Raw genomic sequence first — 22,958 nt, 5'->3', positions numbered from 1 at the left:
TTTGTTAATATAACTCTTAAACTGATTGTGTGGTACTTTGCCTAATGAACAAATGGTTGTATTCATCCAGGAATAAAAGAAACAAAAACAATAACAATTTAACTTTGCGGGGTTCTGTACTTATCAGCTACCACATTATTGTTTCTTCCTTTGCCACTATTCTAGACTTGATATATTTGATGATACATATATTAAATTGATTGTCAAGTGTAAATCACAGTTTAGTTTAGGTTGAGAACTATGCTGAGTTGATGTTAAATATATCTAGAAAATACAGCACTCCTCTACTCACAAACTTTCAGAGAATGCGAACCTACTGTAGTATAACTATAATTTGCTAACGTATCTAATGCAATTAGGTTTTATATATCATTCGTATTAATAAAATAATACTATATAAAATCCAGTACAGTACTAGTATATATTGTGTTTTAGTATGGAAAAACATAAATAATACTGTACGTAATGACTCTGAGTATATCAAGTTGGACCTACGAACAAAACAAGCTACCAACAGTCGTTCGGAACTAAATTTGTTCATAAGCAGAAGAGCGTTTGTACTCAAGTGCTGGGTATAATATAAGAAATGGAAATAGAATATCAAATTTAGGCCAAATGCCAGGTGCTGGGACTCACGAGATCAATGAGCACTGGAAGGGAAGCCGAGTCAAAAGGTTTTATTTAAGGTGTAACTGGAGGAAAATCTCACAGTTGCACTAAGAAACAATTTCTGGGAGAAGGTGGAGAGTAAGGCGGAAGAAAGAGCATATGAACGGGGGTACAGTGAAAGGAATGAAAGGGGTTGCAGCTAAGGGCCAAATTGTTACTAAATACAGTAACTGGCCTCAAAAGTGCAAACAAATTTTGAGCAAGGAAACCATAGTCACACATGTAGTTGATCAAGATAGTGGGGCTTCTTACTGGTATACAGTCAACCGAGGTATTTGCACAACCACAACCCCACCCCCTTGAATAGCTAAAATCTGGGAATACTTGACACCTCTCTAAATATGCCCATAACTACCTGTTTTGATAGTTCAAACACCAAAAAGCCTCTCTAAACACGCGTACACCGAGTTTTTTAATAGCCTTATCACAAAAATTGCATTATAAAAATGATATAAAAATACAGTAATTAGTGAATATTTCTCAATAAAAAATACCGCGAATAGGCAAACATTCTGCAAATAATGGGTATATATGTTCAACAGCAAAATCTGCGAAGAGATGAAGCCGTGTTGGAATTGGGAATATAAAATTAAGGCCAAAGTCTAAGAGCTGTGGCCTATGAAGTCCCTCAGCGCAGAAAATAATGTTGAAACTATTGTTAGAAGGTGGAAAGTAGTAAGACGTAAGAAAGAGAGTATGAATGGAGGTATAGTAAATTAGCACTGGTGTAGACTATTTTGAAACTTCCACAGTAGAACACGAATTTAACATACCATCACCATTTTATGAATGTCCTTTACAATACCACATTCTGAAAACAAAAACATAGCTCTCAAAAACACGGAACCTGTGACAATTCAGAACTAAAAATGGAAGTACTACTTACCTGCAGAGGTTGCCTGTAGACGTCAAAAATTTCAGAACCGAGATGCAAGGACATAGAGCCGTCAGACCAACGGACAAGCTTCGCATTACTCTCGCGAATGGCATTGCCTTCTTTGTCGAAGTCGATTCTCCATCTTATTGTGTTTTCAACCTTCAGCTTCAACCTGGAAAATTTTGAATTCTGTAACGACTTCAGTTCTTTGGCAAACTATATTTCTATCTATTTTCTTTTTACTTTTATTTTTTAATACTTTGTCTCTTCCATCTACACTGTTTATCTCCTGTTACATTTTTTTAATGATCTGAACCCCAGCTAAAGCCTAATTTGAAGTTGAAACTGAAGCTGAAACAACCAAGTAAAATGGTTAAACCTTAGATAATACTTAATTACTTGTGTAAACTAGCAAATAAAGTTAGCTTTACCTTGTCTAATGCCTTATAAGTTGTGTAAAATAATAAAAGAAAAGTGGTTTTCAAAGTATGATCACTTAGAAATACACAGTGAACAATCCCTTGATTGAATGAACTCTCTGCAGCAAGGATCTTCATAACATACACAAAGATTTCCTTTTTAAATAAGTTATTCTATAATCATCATAATCATTATTCAGAAAATAAACCCCTCCAGGAGCTACTATTCACTTGAAATTCAAGCTTCCAAATAATACGTTGTTCATCTGAAAGAAGTTACAGAAGATAACACGAAATACAGAAAGAGGTGGTCATTAGAAAAAGACGAGATAAATTAATAAAATTATATGCGTAGTATAGATAAAAATAAAAATAAATGATTAAAATACAAGGTATAACTTGTTTTAGGATAGTAATGCATTGCAACTCGCTTTAAATTTTTAGGTTCTAATTGCACAACATCCTCAGGAAGACTGTTCCACATTCCAACAGTGTAAGGAATAAAGACCTCTGGCACTGTGAAATTCAAGGCACATTTACTGCATGTTGGTGTTGCGTTATGTCAGATGAACAATACTTCATGCACATTACCTTGCACGACCTTCTTCATCTAGCGTTTCTTCATCATCAATTTCATCTTCGTACAACTCCGGATCAAAGGGTCTGGTTTCAACAGACAAGAAGTTGGGCAGCTTGACGAAGTGCATGTCACGTCCCAAGTCGGTGTTGATTTTGGGGATCTCTGCATCGATTCTGGTCTCCGGGGGAGGACCTTCGTCTTCCTTCTCTTCATCCTGGATGTAATGGATGTTAAATTAGATATCATGTACGGGACATAATACAGTACGTACTATGTTCCTTTTCTAGCACTTTTCTGGCAGTGTCGAATATCCATTTTTTCAAGTTTTTTTGGTTATTTGTATCAATGATAAACCTATCATTGACTTCTTGTTTTAGCAAAGTACAAGTATGTCTCACTCTCACTATCCAGGATGTATGATGAGACACACACTTGATACTTAGCTGAATTAGGTCACTGACATAATCACAATCAATACAGATAATAACTAAAAAAAAATCAAATACTATATGCATATTTGACACTTTGCCAAAAAAGGGACGATATGGTACAACATAGCCAAAGATCCATTTGCTAAAGTAATGTTATCAGAAAAATAATCATCACCACACCTTGCTCAAAAATACTAAAAAAATGATATTGTTATAATACAATAAAGTTTCATACATACTTACCTGGCAGATATATACATAGCTAAGACTCCGTCGTCCCCGACAGAAATTCAAATTTCGCGGCACACGCTGCAGGTAGGTCAGGTGATCTACCGTCCTGCCCTGGGTGGCAGGATTAGGAACCATTCCCGTTTTCTATTCATATTTTTTCTCTTCCACCTGTCTCCGCGGGGAGGCTGGGTGGGCCATTAATCGTATATATCTGCCAGGTAAGTATGTATGAAACTTTATTGTATTATAACAATATCATTTCATACAATCAACTTACCTGTCGATATATACATAGCTGATTGACACCCTTTGGTGGAGGGTAAGAGACAGCTAACATGGAATAGACAGGTAAACAACATATGTTGTAGGTATAAATAAACCTTGGTTCCTATCTGATAGGTGGTAGACTTCGTGGCTGTTGCCCAGTAGTCTGCATCACCTCAAGACTTTAGCGAGATATGTGATCTATGGCTAAGAGATCTTGTGGGTCTGCCGATGGGATATGAACCGCTTACTCGGCAGAGCCTGAAAGGACTTTGTCAATGGGTACTGGACCACTTCTATGACAATACACCTTATGAAGGAGCGCAACACCGATCCCGATCACCTGATCCTAACACGAGGGTTCGCGCTCAAATTGGAAAGAGTTATCCCCACACTCCTTTCAAAAACCCCAATAATTTCACTAAGTTAAAAAATGATATTGTTATGATACAATAAAGTTTCATACATACTTACCTGGCAGATATATACATAGCTAAGACTCCGTCGTCCCCGACAGAAATTCAAATTTCGCGCCACTCGCTACAGGTAGGTCAGGTGATCTACCGGCCTGCCCTGGGTGGCAGGACTAGGAACCATCCCCGTTTTCTATCATATTTTCTCTCTTCCACCTGTCTCCTGCGGGGAGGCTGGGTGGGCCTTTAATTGTATATATCTGCCAGGTAAGTATGTATGAAACTTTATTGTAACATAACAATATCATTTTCATACAATCAACTTACCTGTCAGATATATACATAGCTGATTGGCACCCTTCGGTGGAGGGTAAGAGACAGCTACTATATGGAATAGACAGGTAAACAACATATGTTGTAGGTATAAATAAAACCTTGGTTCCTACCTGATAGGTGGTAGACTTGGTGGGTGTTTGCCCAGTAGTCCTGCATCACCTCAAGAAACTTTAGCGAGATATGTGATCTATGGCCAAGAGTTCTTGTGGGTCTGCCGATGGGGTCTTTACCCACTTACTCAGCAGAGCCTAAAAGGACTTTGTCAATGGGGTGCTGATCCACTTATATGACAATACACCTTATGAAGGAGCACACAACCAATCCCGACCACCTGATCCTAACCATGTGTTAGAACTAAGGATTGTTACGAGTTATCCCCGAACTCGTCACAACAACCGTAACTCAAAAACCACTACGCACACATACATAATTTTTCAAAAAAAATTTATACTCAACTAATTGGATATGACGAGAATTCTCTTATGAACAACATAGACGGCCGCCCGTGCGAGCCTGAATCCTCCATTGTTCGAAGAGATTCTCGACCATATCCAAACAGAAGAACAGTATATACATTCTAAGGATTGGTGTCGGCTCCCGTACCCAGAATCGTATCTGCCGATACGATAGGACCTAGAGAAAAGCACTTCTCATACGTCACACGCACGTCTTTCAAGTAATGAGATGCAAATACCGAGTTGCATCTCCAATATGTCGTATCTAATATGTTTTTAAGTGACATATTCTTATAAAACGAGAGAGACGTCGCAACCGCTCGTACTTCATGAGCTTTTACTCTCAGAAGTTGTAATTGTTCGTCCGGACAGACCTTGTGAGCGTCCGTAATGACGTTCCTTACAAAGAACGCTAGAGCGTTCTTTGACATTAGTCTTGTGGGGTCTTTGACCGCGCACCAAAGACCTTGTCTAGAGCCTCCCAACTGACGCTTCCTCTGAAGATAGAACTTCAGAGCTCTAACAGGGCATAGAGACCTCTCTGCTTCTCTGCCTACGAGACTAGACATTCCTTTGATTTCGAATGACCTAGGCCAGGGATTCGTGGGATTCTCGTTTTTCGCTAAAAACAGAGTTTTAAACGAGCAAATCGCCGAGTCTTCCTTGAATCCTACTTTATCCTGCAGAGCTTGTAACTCACTAATTCTTTTTGCCGTCGCTAACGATAAAAGAAATAGGCATTTTCTAGTTACGTCTCTAAATGAGGCCTGATGAGGAGGTTCAAATCTATCCGAAGACAGATATTTGAGGACTACGTCCAAGTTCCAGTTCGGAGGTACTGGCTCCTTAGACTTTGACGTCTCAAAAGATCTTATGAGATCGTGGAGATCTTTGTTATTTGCCAGATCTAAACCTCTGTTCCTGAATACAGCCGAGAGCATACTCCTGTATCCCTTTATTGTGGATACGGCTAGATGCGATTTTACTCTCAGGAATAGCAAGAAATCAGCAATTTCCGCTATAGAGGTAGAGGAGGAGGACAACTTCTTGGCTCTACACCACCTTCTAAAGACCTCCCACTTCGACTGGTATACTTTCGAAGTGGAGGTTTCTGCGAGCTCTCGCGATCGCGCTTGCCACTTCGCGAGAAAAGCCTCTCGCTCTGACAAGTCTTTCGATAGTCGAAAGGCAGTCAGAGCGAGAGCGGGGAGGTTTGATGGTACCTCTTGAAGTGTGGTTGTTTGAGAAGATCCGTCTTCCTGGTAGGGATCTTGGAAAGTCTACGATCCACTCTACCACCTCCGTGAACCATTCCTGGGCCGGCCAAAAGGGGGCTATTAAAGTCATCCTCGTCTCTTTGACGCCACAAACTTTTTCAATACTAACCCCAGGATTTTGAATGGGGGAAAAGCGTACACGTCCACTCGAGACCAGTTTAGCAGGAAGGCGTCTACCATAATTGCTCTTGGTCTTCCACGACCGAGCAAAACACTGGGAGCCTTTTTGAAATGTATGTTGCGAATAGATCCACGTGAGGAGTTCCCCACAGAGACCAGAGATCGCGACATACTTCCTCGTGCAGAGTCCATTCTGTATGAAGGACCTGGTTCCTCCTGCTGAGCCTGTCCGCCCTCACATTCCTTACTCCCTGTACGAACCTTGTCAGCAGGGAGATGTTCCTGTGAGACGTCCAAAGTAATAGGTCCCTCGTGAGTTCGTAAAGGAACGAGGAGTGAGTCCCTCCCTGTTTCCGAATGTAGGCAAGTGCGGTGGTGTTGTCCACGTTTACTTGTACTACCTTGTCTCTCACCAGAGGTTCTAGGCTCTTCAAAGCCAGGTGAACGGCGAAGAGCTCTTTGCAATTTATGTGCCAGGACACCTGTGCTGGTTCCCAGGTGCCTGACACTTCCTCGAGCCTAATGTCGCTCCCCAACCCGTCTCCGAAGCGTCGGAGAACAACACTAGGTCTGGGTTCTTTGATCTTAGAGAGACCCCTTTGTTCTCTTCCAGAGGCAGCAACCACCACTGTAGGTGTGCCTTTACCTCCACTGGAATGAAAACGTCCGACAGTTGTCGTTTTTCCAGCTCCAAGACTTCTTGAGGAAGAATTGAAGTGGACGGATATGAAGTCTTCCGAGAGGGAAGAATTGTTCCAGCGAGGAAAGCGTCCCCAGAAGGCTCAACCATTCCCTCACTGACGTTTGCTGTTTCTCTAAGAAGAGAGAGATTATCCTCAAACCTTTTGCGGTTCTCTCTTGCGAAGGAAAAACTCGAAAACCCCGAGAATCCATCCGAATCCCCAGATAGACTAGGTCTTGTCTGGGGGTCATCTGAGACTTCTCGAGGTTCACAAGCAATCCCAACGCCTTGGTCAAATCTAGAGTTAACTTTAGGTCCTCCAAACACTGTCTCTCCGATCTGGCCCTGATGAGCAGTCGTCTAGGTACATCGAGACATTCACTCCTTTGAGATGAAGAAATCTCGCCACATTCCTCATCAGCTTGTGAAGACCTGAGGAGCTGTGGACAGGCCGAAACACAAGGCTCTGAACTGAAAGATCCTTCCCCCGTCATGAAACGGAGGTACTTCTTCGATGAAGGGTGGATCGGGACGTGAAAGTAGGCGTCTTGGAGATCTAGAGACACCATCCAATCTCCTTGTCGTAATGACGCTAGGACTGAAGCAGAAGTCTCCATGGAGAACTTCTCCTTCTGAACAAATTTGTTCAGAGCGCTGACGTCTAGTACTGGTCTCCAGCCTCCCGAGGCTTTCGCCACTAGAAAAAGGCGATTGTAAAACCCCGGGGAGTTTTGATCCAGTACTAGTTCTACTGCACTCTTGTCCCACATTTGTTCCACCATTGATCGAAGAGTATCCCTCAGCACAGGATCCTTGTACTTGGCTGATAGTTCCCTTGGTATAGACGTTAGGGGCGGAGTATTCAGGAAAGGGATACGATATCCCTTCCTTATGATCTTTAGTGAAGACGCGTCTGCGTCTATCAGTGTCCAGGCTTCCACGAATTCCAGAGCCTGGCACCTACTGGTGTTTGGAGGAGAAATGTTTCATTTGCCCTTTTTAAAGGGACGAAAGGCGGACCTACCTCTTCTCTCTGGAGCCTTCCTTCTTGCGGGAGGTCTGGAGATCGGACCACCTCGAAAGGGCTGCCTAGAAGTGCTAGGTTCTTTCTTGTCCGACACTAAAGCAGGTTTCTTCTTCCTAGCTGACTGCGTCAGAAGATCCTGTGTCGCCTTCTCAGTTAAAGAGTGAGCTACGTCCTTCACTAACTTAGAAGGAAACAAATAGTCCGAAAGAGGAGCATATAGCAGAGCTGCCCTCTGCGCATGCGAGACTGCCTTTGTTAAGAAGGCACCATACACTGTCCTTTTCTTCAAAACAAAAGACCTGCTCCAAATAATGCAGAGACTTCCAAAGATCCATCCTGTACTGCTTTGTCGATGCACGACAAAATGCATAACAGGGCTTCAGGTTCGATTCCCTGCGAATCGTGAGCTTTCTTGGACATCACCCCAAGGGACCAATCTAAGAAGTTGAATACTTCCAATACATGGAAAAGTCCCTTGAGGAGATGATCCAGTTCCGAAATACTCCAAGTTATGCGGGCAGAATTAAGACTAGGACGCCTTGAAGCGTCAACTAACGTCGAAAAGTCTGCCTCTGTAGTAGAAGGGAGAGCGATACCCATATCCTCCCCGTCTTGTACCATATGCCTCTTTTTCCCGGCTAACCTTGCTGGAGGCATGCAAAATACTGTCCTGGTTAAGTCTTTCTTCGACTTCATCCAGGCGTCTAAGGCGTTGTAAAGCCCGCTTCATCGAGATGGTGGGCTTCATCTTCAGAAAAGACGAAGTTCTCTTCGCCTTCGCACTCGAAAAGAGCGAGCGCGGAGAAGGAGGAGCAGCCGGAGTCAACTCGTCTCCGTATTCCTCCAGAAGCATGGTTGTCAACACCTTATAGTTGGACAAGCCCTCTCTTCCAAGATCGTCATCCTCCGAGTTTCGTTCGAACTCGTGATAATCCTGAGTTTCTGTTCTCCTTTCAGAATTTTCCTCTTCTGGGGGAGACAAACTCCTGATCGGAGAGGGGCTAAGGGAATGAAAGTCTTTCCTTTTTCCCGTTCTGATCGACTTGGAAGCCGTCACAACCTGCGGCTTCTCTCGCGCTTTAGAAGACGTCCTGTATGACGCTTCCCGCTCTCCGAGCGTCATGTATGACGTCTCTTGTTGACGTTTAGAAGACGCTTCGCGTCCGGAAGACGCTTCGCTTTCTAAGGGCTTCCTACTCGGCGTCACAATCTTGGACGGAGCGTCACGTCTAAGATCCTCTTGATTTGACGCTTCACTTCTAAAGACGTCTTCCGAGCAGTGCGAGAGGACGAGAACTTCTTAATAGGAAGCGTCACGTCCTTCCGACGGGGCGCTAAAACTCCCACAAGAGATGACAGTTGTTCTTGCACCGCCATAATGATCTTCCTTGACGCTTCTCCTACGTCTAGCGCCTGACGCCCTTCGTCATCACTCGGGGAAGAAGCATGATGGGGTACTTCCTCATAAGCGTCAGGTGACGTTGACGCCACCTTCGCCTTTTCCTTTCTTAATAGCAGACGGGGCGTTCATCCGAGAAGCGCTCCGGGCTAGAATCAATGTCTTGCCTTCTTCATATGACGCTTCAGCGGTCTCGATAAGGTCGACTCCTTCCACCCTCGTTTAGGTGAGGGAGAGGGAGAGGACGAGAAACACTCGCGAAGGACGCTTTTCCTGTAGCGCCCTTGAGCTGGCTGCCATGAAGCAAAGCTAGCTGAAGGGACGTCTGACGTTGGGGATCCCCACGACCTCCTTAAGGCTTTCGACTTTCTTCTCCTCTGGGCATGTGAGCTTGGAAGAGGTCTAGGCCTGGGAGCGCCGCAGGGACGATCAAACGCCCCCTCCACAACACTGATAGGGCTCACTTCACTAAAATTTTCACTATCACTAGCCTTACCTTTCGAGTCCGCCATCTTGGACTTCATGTCTCGAATCGTCGCTTTCAGATTGGCGATTTCCGATGCCGAATCCGAAAAGACACTCTGAGAATGAGATTTATAGGGAGATTCTCCAGAATTAGGGTTAGAATTATCATTTAAAGGCTCAATAGGCTTGAATTCACACCTTTCAGTCTTCTAACTCTATCCCTCTCTAACTTCTTCAAATAAGAAGTCAAAGTCTTCCATTCTTCTGCATTCAAACCCTCGCATTCCTTACAAGTGTTAATAGCAGAACACTGCACCCCCTACATTTACGGCATACAGTGTGAGGATCAACCGAAGCTTTCGGTATCCTCACCACCCTGCAGCCTACATTCACACACATTCTCACACTCACATTAGAATCAGACATCCTGAGAAAAATCCAAAAGAGTTATTCCAAAAACAGTCCACAGTAGCGAATGCCAAAACACGATCCAAATACGTCACAAAAGTCGAAAAAACGTTGATCAAATGTTGAAAAAAGAATCCAAGTCAGGAGGTAATAACAACAATGTTGATACCACGGCGACAGAGAAAATATGATAGAAAACGGGGATGGTTCCTAGTCCTGCCACCCAGGGCAGGCCGGTAGATCACCTGACCTACCTGTAGCGAGTGGCGCGAAATTTGAATTTCTGTCGGGGACGACGGAGTCTTAGCTATGTATATACTGACGGTAAGTTGTTGATTGTATGAAAACTTTAACTCAAAGTTAAGGATCAGTGTCGGCTCCTTATCCCAGTAACGTATCCGCAGAAACGTATAAACCAAAAGAGAAGGATCTCTCGTAGGTTAACTTGACATCCTTTGTGTAATGAGAAGTCAACACAGAGTTGCCTCTACCGTACAACACAGCTAATATGTCTTATATGACATATTGTTATGTAAAGAACAAGAATTTGCAAAAGCGCGCACTTCCTGCGCTTTTAATTCTCAGCTGTTTGAAGGAATCAAGTCACTTATGAAGTGCTTAGGAGATCTCCATGTTTCAAAGACCAGGGCTTTCTTGAAATGGATCTCTCCCGACTGAAGCCTGAAGCCTGGCAGGAACCTCGTGCCTGGCTCGGTGCTTCGTTCTTGGTTGGCGCCTAGCGTTTGTCTGGTACCTTTCGCTTTGACTGGCACACCTCGCATCTGGTTGACGCCTCGCGTCTTAGCTGGAGATTCGCGCCTAGAGCCTGGCTTGCGCCTGGCTGGCGCCTCGCGCCTGGCTGGCGCCTCGCGCCTGGCTGGCGTCTCGCGCCAGGTTGGCGCTTTGTGCCTGCCTGGCGCCTCGCGCCTTGCGCCTGCCTGGAGCTTCGCGCCTGGCTGGCGCCTTGCGCCTGGCTGGCGTCTCGCGCCCGGTTGGAGTGGCGCCTTGCGCCTGCCTGGAGCTTCGCGGCTGGCTGGTACCTCGCGCCTGCCTGGCGCCTCGCGCCTGGTTGGCTCCTCCCCACTTGCCGGAGCTTCGAGCTTGGTAGAGTCTCGAGGATGTCTGGCAATGTCCACATCAGACACTCTTATCTGTCCTATATGTTCGCATCTAGCGCATCTGTGTCAGGTTGTAGGCCCGGTCTTTCTCCTCATCAGACAATGACAGTGTTCTTGGGGCTGTCTGCAGGTTTCTTCTTCCTTACTGACTGTGTCAGAAGGTCTTGAGTCGCCTTCTCAGTTAATGAACGAGAAATGTCCTTCACTAACTGAGAAGGGAACAAAAAGTCAGACAAAGGCGAGTACAGAAGCGCTGCCCTCTGAGCGTGGGAGACCGCTTTGGTTAAAAAGACACTATATACTGTCCTCTTTTAAGAAGACCTGCTCCAAACAAAGAGGAGATCTCAACCGAGCCATCCTGAACCGCTTTGTCTATACAAGACAAAATACACAGAAGGACTTCTGGTTCGAGTCCTTCAGAATCATGGGCTTTCTTGGACATCACCCCAAGGGACCAATCTAAGAAGTTGAAAACTTCCAATACATGAAAGAGTCCCTTGAGGAGATGGTCCAGTTCTGAAATGCCCCAAGTTATACGGGCAGAGTTCAAACCTTGTCTACGTGAAGCGTCAACTAAGGTCGAAAAGTCCGCTTCTGACGTAGACGGAAGAGAAATACCCATATTCTCTCCCGTCTGATATCAAATGCCTCTTTTACCAGCTAGTCTCGCTGGAGGCATGCAGAAGACCATTCTAACTAACTCCTTCTTCGACTTCATCCAAGAGTCTAAAGACTGAAGAGCCCTCTTCATCGAAATGGCGGGCTTCATTCTAAGAAAAAACGAAGATTTCTTCGTCTTTGTACTCGAGAAAAGAGAGCGCGGAGAAGGAGGAGAGGCAGGAGTCAAGTCGTCTCCATACTCCTCTAGAAGCAAGGCGTCACATTATAGTTCGACAGTCCTTCTCTTCCTTGATACTCCTCCTCCGAGTTTACTTCTAACTCGGGGTCTAGATGAGTCTCCGCTGTAATTCAGTACGTCTTTCCTCTGGAGGAGACAAACTCCTAATAGGAGAGGGGCTAAGGGAATGATATTCCTTCCTCTTCCCCGCTTTAATAGTCCTGGAAGGCGCCAACAGCCCAGGCTTCTCTCCATAAATGGATGACGCTTCCCGCTTGGATGACGCTTCTAGTCCGCCAAGCGTCCTGGCTGACGCCTCCCGTTTGTGTGGCTGCTGACGTCTGGATGACGCCTCGCGCCTGGAAGACACTGCCTTTTTTTTTTCGCTCTCAAAAGGCGTCCTAACTGGCGCCAAAATTTTGGTTGGAGCCTCGCGTCTAAAAGCAGCTTTAAATGACGATTCATGTCTTGACGACGTATCACGTCTCTCTTGGCGTTACGTGTACTTCCGTAAGATTCTCCCGATCTCGCTCATCGAAACCGAAGCCTCTGCGATATGTTTGGAAGCTTCACGTCTGCATGACGCCTCTCGCTTCGCAGGGGAGAGAGGACGAGACTTCTGATGGAAGCGCAACGTCCTTCCTACGAGGCGCTAACACTACACCAAAGAGGCCAGTTGCTCTTGTACTGGCAAGATAATCTTCCTTGAAGCTTTTCCCACGTCATCTTCAGTCGGGGGAGAAGTAGGAAAAGGAAGCAGTCTATAGGAAGCCTGTTCGTCTTCTACCTTACTGAGAGTTCTATGAAGAAGACTTTCCGCAGGTTCTCACAACTCTTTCCAATAAATGTTAAACATGTTAACAGTTTATTATCGTCGATCGAGAAGGATCTCTTTGTTAACGCGAATTGGAGCGAAAAAGAGATTCTCGATGCTCTATGCGATATGAGAGAGTCATGGAAATGGCCTAAAGTGATTAAATGGGTAACGAAATCAGGAACGAATCTTGCCGTTACCGAGCTTGGTGTCCGAGAGGCTACTGGACTCTTAGGTTAATAACTCGCTAAAACGAGAAAAATCTTGGATGGTGCTCTTGGCTCACTGCGCCAGGCTGGCGCTTCTGGCGCAAATTTTGCGCCAGGCTGCGCTTCTGGAGCATTGCGCCAGGTTGGTACTTCTGGCGCGTTGCGCCAGACTGGCGCTTTCTTCTAATTCTTTTAATGTTATGTGCCAGAACTGTGCCTTTATGGTACCCGACATCCTTTCACATGTTAATTCCGTTCTTAGTAGGAAAAAGCTTTATATACGTAGTATAGTCCATTCAGGGAAACAAGTTCTGCCCAAAGAGAATGTTTCCCATCCGACTCATCCATCTTCTTCTGAGCAGGTACTCTAATAAGCTATGCTTTCGTAAGCCTGAGAGCATTACATAATATAATGTTCTGCTGCGATAGAATCCTTTAATAATGTTACCTACGGTAAACAGCATTGAAAGGTTGTACTATCTCTCTTATTGAAAGCTTCTTAGCAAAAGGCATACAATATTTTATTTATGTTAGCTTAACTATCCCTCAATCCGAGGTTAAGACGCGATTGTAGGGGAGAGATACGGATAGTTATTCCATCCCGCAGAGAGAGAGATACGCCCGACCGCTCATGACTGACACCTACATGGTACTGACAGTAACTGGCGTAGGCGTACTGCGTTGGGTCTCCAGGCTTCTCAGCGAAAGCAGTCCCTGCTTACTCTTCCAGAGTTGCCAGCTACTCCAATTAATAAAGGAATTTATAAATTATTATCGAACTTCAGGAAGTTCTTATTAAAGCATATTTAAGCGAAACAAGACTTCGATAAATCTAGAAGCTAAGTAGGTGTTGTCTTAACAATCCCTTTAAGCGTAGTCCTTCCTAGGAAAGACGTAGAAGGATACTGGTAATTGAGTTGCACAGAAAAGAAGTAACTACGGTATGTGTTTATGATTTGACCGTATCGTATTCTCATACAGCAGAAACTCTACTACCTTCTACTATCTTCGTTCTTTTCGTTAATAGAACGATAGAAAGAGTATATATATATCCTTAAGGAACGAAGTTAATCAAGGAAACTCTTTAAATCTTCGTGATTTCTCATAAATCGCGGGAAGAGGACAGAATTCCTGTTCATCATAGGGTTTTACGGAAGGAAGTAGATATTTTCTATCCGCCATCATACCCAAACGTCGATGAGATCTTATTAAGAAAAAACTCCCAAAGCTCTTGCCTCCTCAAAACGAGGGAAGAGCATGGATGAAGGAGAGAGTCCGCATTGAGAGGAACTGCCTAACAAAGGAGTCTTCTGAATAATGAAAAGGAGCTTCTCTTAGTATCAGACTCCTTCTGACAAAGCAACGGCCGCCTGTGCGACATCTTGCACATTTGCCGAGGGGAAAGTTGCTCAAGTTAAAAATTCAAAGAGGAGTCTTCGCGACTGACCTCCCTCTCTCAAATGAAGATTTTTGGAATCTTCTGACGCCTGGATCCTTGCGCCTAGCGCCTGGCGTCTGGATAGTTCCGCGCGCCTGGAATGTTCCGCACGCTAGAAAGGAGACTCGCTCCTGGAACGTTCCGCTTGCGTGGAAGGTCCCGTGCGCCCTAATAGATCAGAGCGCCTCTAGTCTTGTTATACGAGCTCTTGCCAGAAAACGTTCATGGAAGCATCCTTCTGATTGCCACTCTACTATAAGGCTCCTTAGTTTAAGCCGTCTGTTTTCTCTTTGAAGGCGCCTTGCGCCAAGAAAAAAGTTCTGGAACGCGGCTCGCACTCAGTTGCTGGAACGCGGCTCGGGTTTATCTGTATGAACGAGACTCGCGCTAGTCTGTTGGAACGCGGCTCGCGCTAGTCTGTTGGAACGCGGCTCGCTGCTGGCTGTTGGAACGTGGCTCGCGCTAGCTTGCTGGCTGGCTCTCAGCCTCTCGCTCAGTGAGTCAGTGTTCTCTTATTCAGAGAACGAGCCAGATCGTCCGAACTTCTAACATGTACACTTCTTCGTCTTTTCGGATGTAAGATGAAGAAAAACGGAGAACAGACGCACTTTTAAAGGCTGCCTTTGCAATGGCTATCCCTGGCAGTCTGGGACGTTTTACAGATCCTGCCGAGGGAACGCCCGATTGGTGGGGATTCTCCATAACCTCCGTAAGGCTTTCGACTTTCCTTCTCCTCTGGGCTTGTGAGTTTGGAAGAGGTCTAGGCCTGAGAGCGAGACAGAGCCGATCGAACGCACCCTCTACTAATAGGACGCCTTTCCAATGGCGAACTTGGCAGTCTGGGACGTTCTACAGATCCTGCCGAGGGGACGCCTGATCGGTGGGGATTCTCCATAAAACCTCCGTAAGGCTTTCGACTTTCCTTCTCCTCTGGGTATGTGAGCTTGGAAGAGGTCTAGGCCTGGGAGCGAAACAGATCCGAACAGAACGCACCCTCCACTGCACTAACAGTAAAATCACTTCTTACCTTTCAATAGCTCGTATTTTTGAGCTACATTCCTTTGTCTTCAAATTGCAATATGAATTTGAAGATTCTGTGAAGTAAGAAGGAGATGAGGATACCACACTACTAGTAATGTTAATGCTCTAAGCTAACTGCTCGTTAGTACGAGAGCTATATAAACTTCTAAAGGAAGCGTAACTATTCTTTCCTTACTCCTCAAGAAGGAAGTTAGCTCAATCAATTCTAACATTTACTACACGTTATTATGAATAAATATTAAAATTTTACTTCTTGCAAACTATGTGAGTGTCTACCGAAAAGTTCGGTAGTTACACGTAAACAATTCTTCGAAATTTCGAAGCCAAAGTTATAAAAACAAATTAATATGCGTATGCCGAACCAAAGATCCAGTACTTCCCTGCAAAAGATAGCCCAGAAGATCGATGGCGATGAAATCCAAAAATCAAGTCAGGAGGAACTGCAAACATTGTTTACATTCCAAGCGACAGAAAAAATATGAATAGGAAAACGGGAATGGTTCCTAATCCTGCCACCCAGGGCAGGACGGTAGATCACCTGACCTACCTGCAGCGTGTGCCGCGAAATTTGAATTTCTGTCGGGGACGACGGAGTCTTAGCTATATATATATCTGACAGGTAAGTTGATTGTATGAAAACAAGGAACAATATGGCACAAAATAGTGAAAGATCCCTGTATCAGAGAAATCACCATCATTATACCTTACTCAAATACTACAGTACAAACACCTGTTCAATTATGGGAATGACTAAATATATATGTGCATGATTAAATCACTCCTCCACATATAAATGTACCAAACAACAGCTAGTCATCAGGCAAATGGTCCCTAACACATCCAACCACATGATAAACTATATAAAGCATCAAAGAAACTCTTGTCATTCCTACCTCCTGAATAACAGGCCTCGGTGTACGAGGAGTCCCCGACCGAGAACGGGAACGGGAACGAGACCTGGACCTGGATCTGGACCGAGACCGGGGAGACCGAGACCGAGACCGCCTCCGATCGTCGTCACTCTCCTTCTTCTTGTCCTCCTCGTCATCGCTGATGTCGTCAGCGTCACCGAACAGATCTCCAACTGATGATGGTAGATTAAATGAGTTAGAGGATAATTTGATATATATAGATATATTTTCATTAGATGGCATATGACAGTGAAGCTAATTTTGGTTTTACCTTTAAAGGGAATAAATTTAATTTTGAGCTCAGTAACATGAGTCTTGAAATGGAGGAACAAACCAACAATAATTCATGGGTACATTACAGTACTTAAAAACCAATCTCTAGAGCTTTTGGGAATTTGTTTGATTCTCCTTTTTGAACACAGTCCCAAAAGCTCTCTATAGATTTATTTTTAAATATACATACCCAAAAATTGCTATGGATTTGTTTCTCCGATAAATTCGCTACTTAAATTATGTAAATAAACCCTCATCCTCACCATCCATGTCCTCCTCCTCATCAGATCTAGCCTTCTTGGCATTTTCGTCGTCCGAGTCATCGCTCATGACCGCTCTCTTCCGTTTCCTTTTGAGGAAAAGATGACAGAATGAACTATAAAATTTGGGTAAAAGGCCAAGCACTGGGACCCATGAGGTCATTCAGTACTGAAAGAGAAACTTAAAAAGTAAAATGGTTTGAAAGGTGTAACAGGAAGAAAACCTTTAGCAGCTGCTCTATGAAACACCTGTTAGGAGAGGGTGGAAAGTACGATGGAAGAGAGAAAATGAATGGGGGTACAGTAAAAGGAATGAAAGGTAGTTGCAGCTAGGGGCCAAAGGGATGCTGCAAAAGACCTTAAGTAGTACCTACAATGCAATGTGTGAGGTGCACTGACAGCACTATCCCTCTATGGATAGTACAAGAAAATGGCATAACATTAACAAATGACAGCAATCAAGGCATACATATAACTATGTTTGCTAAAGAAAAACACACCTGGGGCTCGCATTATTTTAAGAGTTCACAAAATGCATCTAATTACCTTCCAATATCAACATCGCTGTCATCATCCGAGCCTTTCCTTGAACCTGAATCTCTCACTCCTGTAAAATGAAAGAAAATAATGGTAAAAGCAAATTTGTTGCATGTAAAACCCCAATTCTAACTATTTTTCCTCATTTTTCTTTCTATGTCAAGTATGTAGCTTGAAATTTACATAAACAAAGATGTATAATTCTTTCCTTCTTTAAATCTTCAGCTGAAAACCCTTATGGACAGAGTCAACAGCTTAGAAACCCAAGAGGTTTTCCGATGGGAAGTCAGCCTAGAACCTTTATAAAATTTTATACATAGTTATGTAAAATCTACCTTGTCATATATAAAATAAAACAGAAACATATCTCTTTAGCTTTAAAACAAGAAAACTATAAGCAACTTACACTGATAACTTACCATTCATACCGGCTACGTACCTGGATCGTGACCGAGAGAGCCTGACTTCCTACTACCAGTGGGTGAACGATTTCCTCTACTGCTGGCTGGAGACTTTGGGCTTCTTGGGCGTCCGTCTGGAGTTCTGCTATGGTCTCTGTCTGTATTCTGCTATGGCTCCTATCTGGAGTTCTGCTGTGGCTCCTATCTCGAGTTCTGCTGTGGCTCCCTATCTCGAGTTCTGCTTTGACTTCTATCTCGAGCTCTGCTTTTGACTCCATCTCGAGTTCTGCTGTGGCTCTATCTCGAGTTCTGCTTTGACTCCTAGCTGGGGTTCTACTCGCACTCCTAGGACTTCTGCTGCTTCGGAAACTAGCTCTCGATCTTGCTGGAGAATGACTACCAGTTCTTGATCTGCTGGGTGAGCGACTACCACTTCGAGATCTGTTTCTTGATCTACTGCTGGCTCTTGAGCGAGGTGATTTACTTCCTGTTTGTGACCGAGGAGGCGAAGGGCTTCCACTTCTGGACTTCCCAGGAGACCTACTGCCCTGCCTCGAGTGGACAGACCGGCTTCTGATCTTGAATGCGGTGAATGACTGCCTGTACGCGACGCTACGGGTGAAGTACTTGGTCCCCTAAGAACCTCTTGGAGATCGGCTCACTTCTCTAGACATAGGAGTTCTGCTCCTGCCTCTAGAACCAACAGGCGATCTACTGCCAACACTGGCACTTGGTGACTGTGTGCCACCTCTTGACCTGTCTGGGGAGTCATCCCCATATCCAGATTTACTGCGTGGCGATGATTTTGAAACACTCCTAGGACTTCTTGGAGACTCACTTCCCCTGTACTGGGGGCTGCTGGGGGGACTTTTGGGGCTACTTGGTGGGCTTTTGGGGCTTCCTGGAGGAGAAAGGCTACTTCTACTTCGAGACCTGCTGCCACCACTTTTAGGACTACCTGGGGAAGCACTGGCTCTACTGTAAGATCTACTGTCTGGGCTTCTTGGACTAGCAAAGGAGCCACTAGCCTGGCTCCCCATGCCAGCGCGGTTACTTCCCGGTGACCTACTCCTGTTGCTGCCAGCTGGGGATGGTGAACGGCCACCTGTCAAAAATATGGACATCTGATTACATAGAATCCTTAACTACAGATAATGTCATTCAATCAATAAAGATATAATAATTCAATTTCTCCCTATTTTTTTAGAATTCTCTCTTACCGAGTCACTGCTCCAAATAACTTTACTTACGTGGTGGGGAACGACTTCCAGCTCTGCTTCCACCTTGGCTGCTACTGCTACTGCTACTTCCTGAACTGCTCTCCGAGTCCGAATTGTCAGATGACTCTTGTCCGTCATCTGAAAAAAATATGCGATCATATAAGAGGAGATAACAGAGATAAGGCTGTAGTTATTAGCAGAAAGTTGTTTTACTATGTCTGCTAGTCAAGATATTTTTTTATCACTTTTCAACGTACACTATACAAATTAGCTGGTTATGAAATGTGCACATGAAGACTGTACTCTTTAAATCTGTAGTAGCATTTGTGCAAACAAGATACATAACAACTACTGTTTATTTCATACAAAGAAGTGACTATCATTTAGTAACTGGTAGTTACCGAACCAGAGGGGTGTGGCAGAAGTCTCCAGTTTTACTTATTTTTCTATGAAATAATAGTTATGTACCTTTCCATCCCATAAATATTACACAAGTTCTTCTCCCAACTTATACCAGCCAATATATCGATCTTAACAATAGCAGCCTTGTGCCTAAGAAGTGCCGATGTTGAAACCAAGTTTTCAATGCTTTTATCCGTAATAAAATCAAGATTTATCACAAAACTTTATACATCTGGAAGTAATCCATTCCATAGAAAAATGCCTCTTTAGTTGATGAAGGCTTATTTAAGCACTAGGGGACACAAAGGAAGGAATGTTGTGGCATTTGGACCGTAGCCATACCTCCTACATCTAAGAAGTAAGGTAATAAAAAGCTAACTCGCCGGGCAATGCGAAAGGGATAGCAGAGGGAATGGCACCCCCCTTTGCCCCCAACCCCAACGTTTAGGGGGGCTTCAGTGTGAAAAGTTAGAAGTTGGGCATAGTCTACATTCCTGCCATTTTCTATATGGCGACTCTACTAAATTTTTATTTTTTGGGGGGGAGCAGGGGTCCACAAAGTCCTGGCCTAGGCTATCCCTCAACTGCAGTAAGCATTTTGTTTTCAGAGGGAATAATCCTTAACCAGACCTATCTTGCCTAGCCTTACCTAGGAAGCCTTTTGGCCCGCGACACAGACACCCCAAAATAAGCCAAGACCCATCTGTCTACATACTATCTAGGGTAAACAACCGAGTGGACTGCCAACTCACCCGACTACCGCTGTTTTGGCCACCCTCCGAAAAAGAACTTTAACACGTCCCTGACACCGGAGATGGTCATCAGTCATGAGTTGTTGGTGGTGAAGTACGTATTTTCTCCAAAGTTAGAAATTAAGGCCATATTTTAAGATTTAAACAGAGGGTAATGAAAAGTGTGGCCAACGCAGTGCACACTAACCCAAAACGTTTTCGAAGTTTTACTTACGCTTTCGAAGCTTTACTTACAACTCCAATATTTTGAAGATTGACGCAATCTCAATGTTTTGCAGAGTCAATTTTGTTGTCAACAACTTCCCATTTCCTAAGCTAAATCCAGCACACCATTGTACCCAAAGACGCTGGGGCACTTTCATCACAACAATCGTAAACCCAACCTCTAACCAGTACTTATTCGTACTTATTCAAGGGACTACGGCATTCTTTGCGCCGTTTTGCGCTCTTCAGTTGTTTATCATGTTGTCAATTGGTATGTGTTTACCCTCCAAACTGGGTATAAGACTTGTTGCACAAAACTGGGGAAATAATTGAAATTAGCGTAACTATCTGTAGTATATATACATATGTATTACAGCAATTTTATCATTACTGCATTACTATGACAACTAGAATTCATGGAAACAGTTTGTAAATGCATCGGCGTATGTGTGAAGCTCCACTAGATTGGCAACAGTGAGTCTTTTTGCCATCGTCTGCTCGTATTTCAGAAATATCTGTAATTTTTCGGGGTTAATTTTGTTGCAAGAAAGGGATAATAGATATGAATTAAATAAACATTTTGAAGTAAAGTTAAACTAAATATAATGAGTAAAGTAAACAATTAAGGGAATAAAGCTTTGCACCTCATAAAGAGTGTAGTCTTCTGCTGTTCGTAACTGTGTTCGCGGAGTGAGTGCTTAGGAACCAGGAACAGCAACGTGGTTCAAGTGCAATGTAGAGTGAATTAAGACCAAAATGTGTATAATTACAATCAAATAAGCACTGTGGAGTTTCAGTTGTGATCGCGGTAAGGATAAAACCACCGATTACAAGGTAAAAATGAATTCAGTTCAAATCATGACCCGGAAATAAAAAGTTTCATACTTTCACTAATATAGGCAACAAAATTTGTTTTTTTTATTGTGCTGATTACAACTGCAATCTTGAGTAAGATCAATAAAGATTACATATATACGCTAACATTGTTCAAATGAGTGCTGGGAAGGCTGGGAAAGATGGTGGATTGTCTGTGGTTAGAAACGGTCAGCCACACAATTGTCGCCATATGGATGGTTTCAAAACTGCCTTGAAAACATATTTTACGAAGAACTCACATACTTATTTTAGTTCGTATGGGGCTTTCATATATCACATTATGTTGACGAAACTTCAATCTTTTGAATGGTATGCTTAAAGTTGTAATTCTATTCTTGTTTCACCAATTAAATATCGAGTGAATAAGGCCTGGAAAATGCGATGACAATGGATCGTCTGCAGTTGTTTACCCTACTACCTCCAGTCAAGTACAAACTAGCCTGGCACCCTATATGGTTATTTTTTTGGAAGATTCCAGCTACCTCCCACATTATAATTAATATTTTTGGGGGTATTAAAAAACATCAAAAGCAAATTCTTCTTAATACATAACCTGTGAAAATGCTTTAATCAACAGAAAAAAAATAATAAATGATAGCTTATAAGGTAAGACAATACCGTATCTCTCCCTCCTTAGCTGATAAGGCAAAATTGTAACCAATAAACACCACTTGGTTACATTAGGGTGTTATTTTTAGATTCTTTTAGTGCTCTATCATTTCCCAATCATTTCTACAGGAAAAACTCAGTCATTTCTACATGAAAAACTTAAATTGGTTTATCATGTGAAAATGGCTGGCAGGAGTCTTCCAAAAAATTACCCGCAAAATTAGGTCAGGTTGGCCAGCACCCCTATAAGCCACAGATCCTGGAATGTGGCCATCTTCCCAAAAAAGTAGGTACTTGAATTTGCTGCATTGAGCATCAGTCAAGAGTTGTTGCCTATCTAAGCAGCACACAGAGACCTGTACGTTCCTCTCAAAGTAAGTGTTTTCTCCTAAATTAGAAAATAAGGGTGTAATTCGAGCACTTGGTCATTTACCCTACTCTTCTCAAACCTTCAGGTCATTGAAATTCGTTCGCTTAAGGTTCTCCTCTTTACAGTATTTCTTTCTACCTAGGCTAAGTATTGAGGACACGGCTGCTTTTAACCTTGGAAACTGCACTTTACAAACATCGAATAAAGTACGCCAAAGTAGGCTAATCACAGCATTGAAAATTAACAAAATACGGCAGCCTAAAGTTCATGTAGGTAGCCATTGCCAACCTAGAATACTAGCCTAGCCTAATAAGGTTAACCGCCAAGGCTACGCTTACGCTTAGCTACCATCTGGGATTACAATAGCACATTAAATTCAAACCTAAGCTTCTATTTATTTTAAATAATCATTAAATACATTCAAATAAGCTAGCCTCGCTTGAGCCTCTTACAGACAGACAGACAGATCGTAAACACGCCAGCCTCATTGGGTCCCAACAAGGGTAGAGCATAATATATTCTATAACATCCACAATATTTCTCTAAAACACTCATCACAGTTCATATTTACCTCGCCTGCCGCTATATTTCGAATAGAACCTTTCGTCCGGCGCCATTGTGTTGAAATCTAT

General features: G+C 43.5%; 1 protein-coding gene across 1 annotated transcript in view; it reads right to left on the bottom strand.

The window, feature by feature from the left end:
- Nucleotides 1-22,958, bottom strand: part of LOC135211842 (another transcription unit protein-like) — a 68,237-nt gene that overhangs the window by 2,917 nt on the left and 42,362 nt on the right. Inside the window, 8 exon segments of the mRNA XM_064245050.1 lie at nt 1,556-1,718; nt 2,557-2,759; nt 16,405-16,595; nt 16,959-17,044; nt 17,502-17,562; nt 17,958-18,998; nt 19,144-19,251; nt 22,898-22,958. Of these exon segments, the coding sequence (XP_064101120.1) occupies nt 1,556-1,718; nt 2,557-2,759; nt 16,405-16,595; nt 16,959-17,044; nt 17,502-17,562; nt 17,958-18,998; nt 19,144-19,251; nt 22,898-22,943 (1,899 nt within the window). The 5' untranslated portion in view covers nt 22,944-22,958.

The sequence above is a fragment of the Macrobrachium nipponense genome, chromosome 40 (genome assembly GCF_015104395.2).
Source record: "Macrobrachium nipponense isolate FS-2020 chromosome 40, ASM1510439v2, whole genome shotgun sequence".
Classification (NCBI taxonomy): Eukaryota; Metazoa; Arthropoda; class Malacostraca; order Decapoda; family Palaemonidae; genus Macrobrachium; species Macrobrachium nipponense.
The sequence above is the reverse complement of the archived record's forward strand: the minus strand, read 5'-3'. Positions and strand labels throughout refer to the sequence as shown.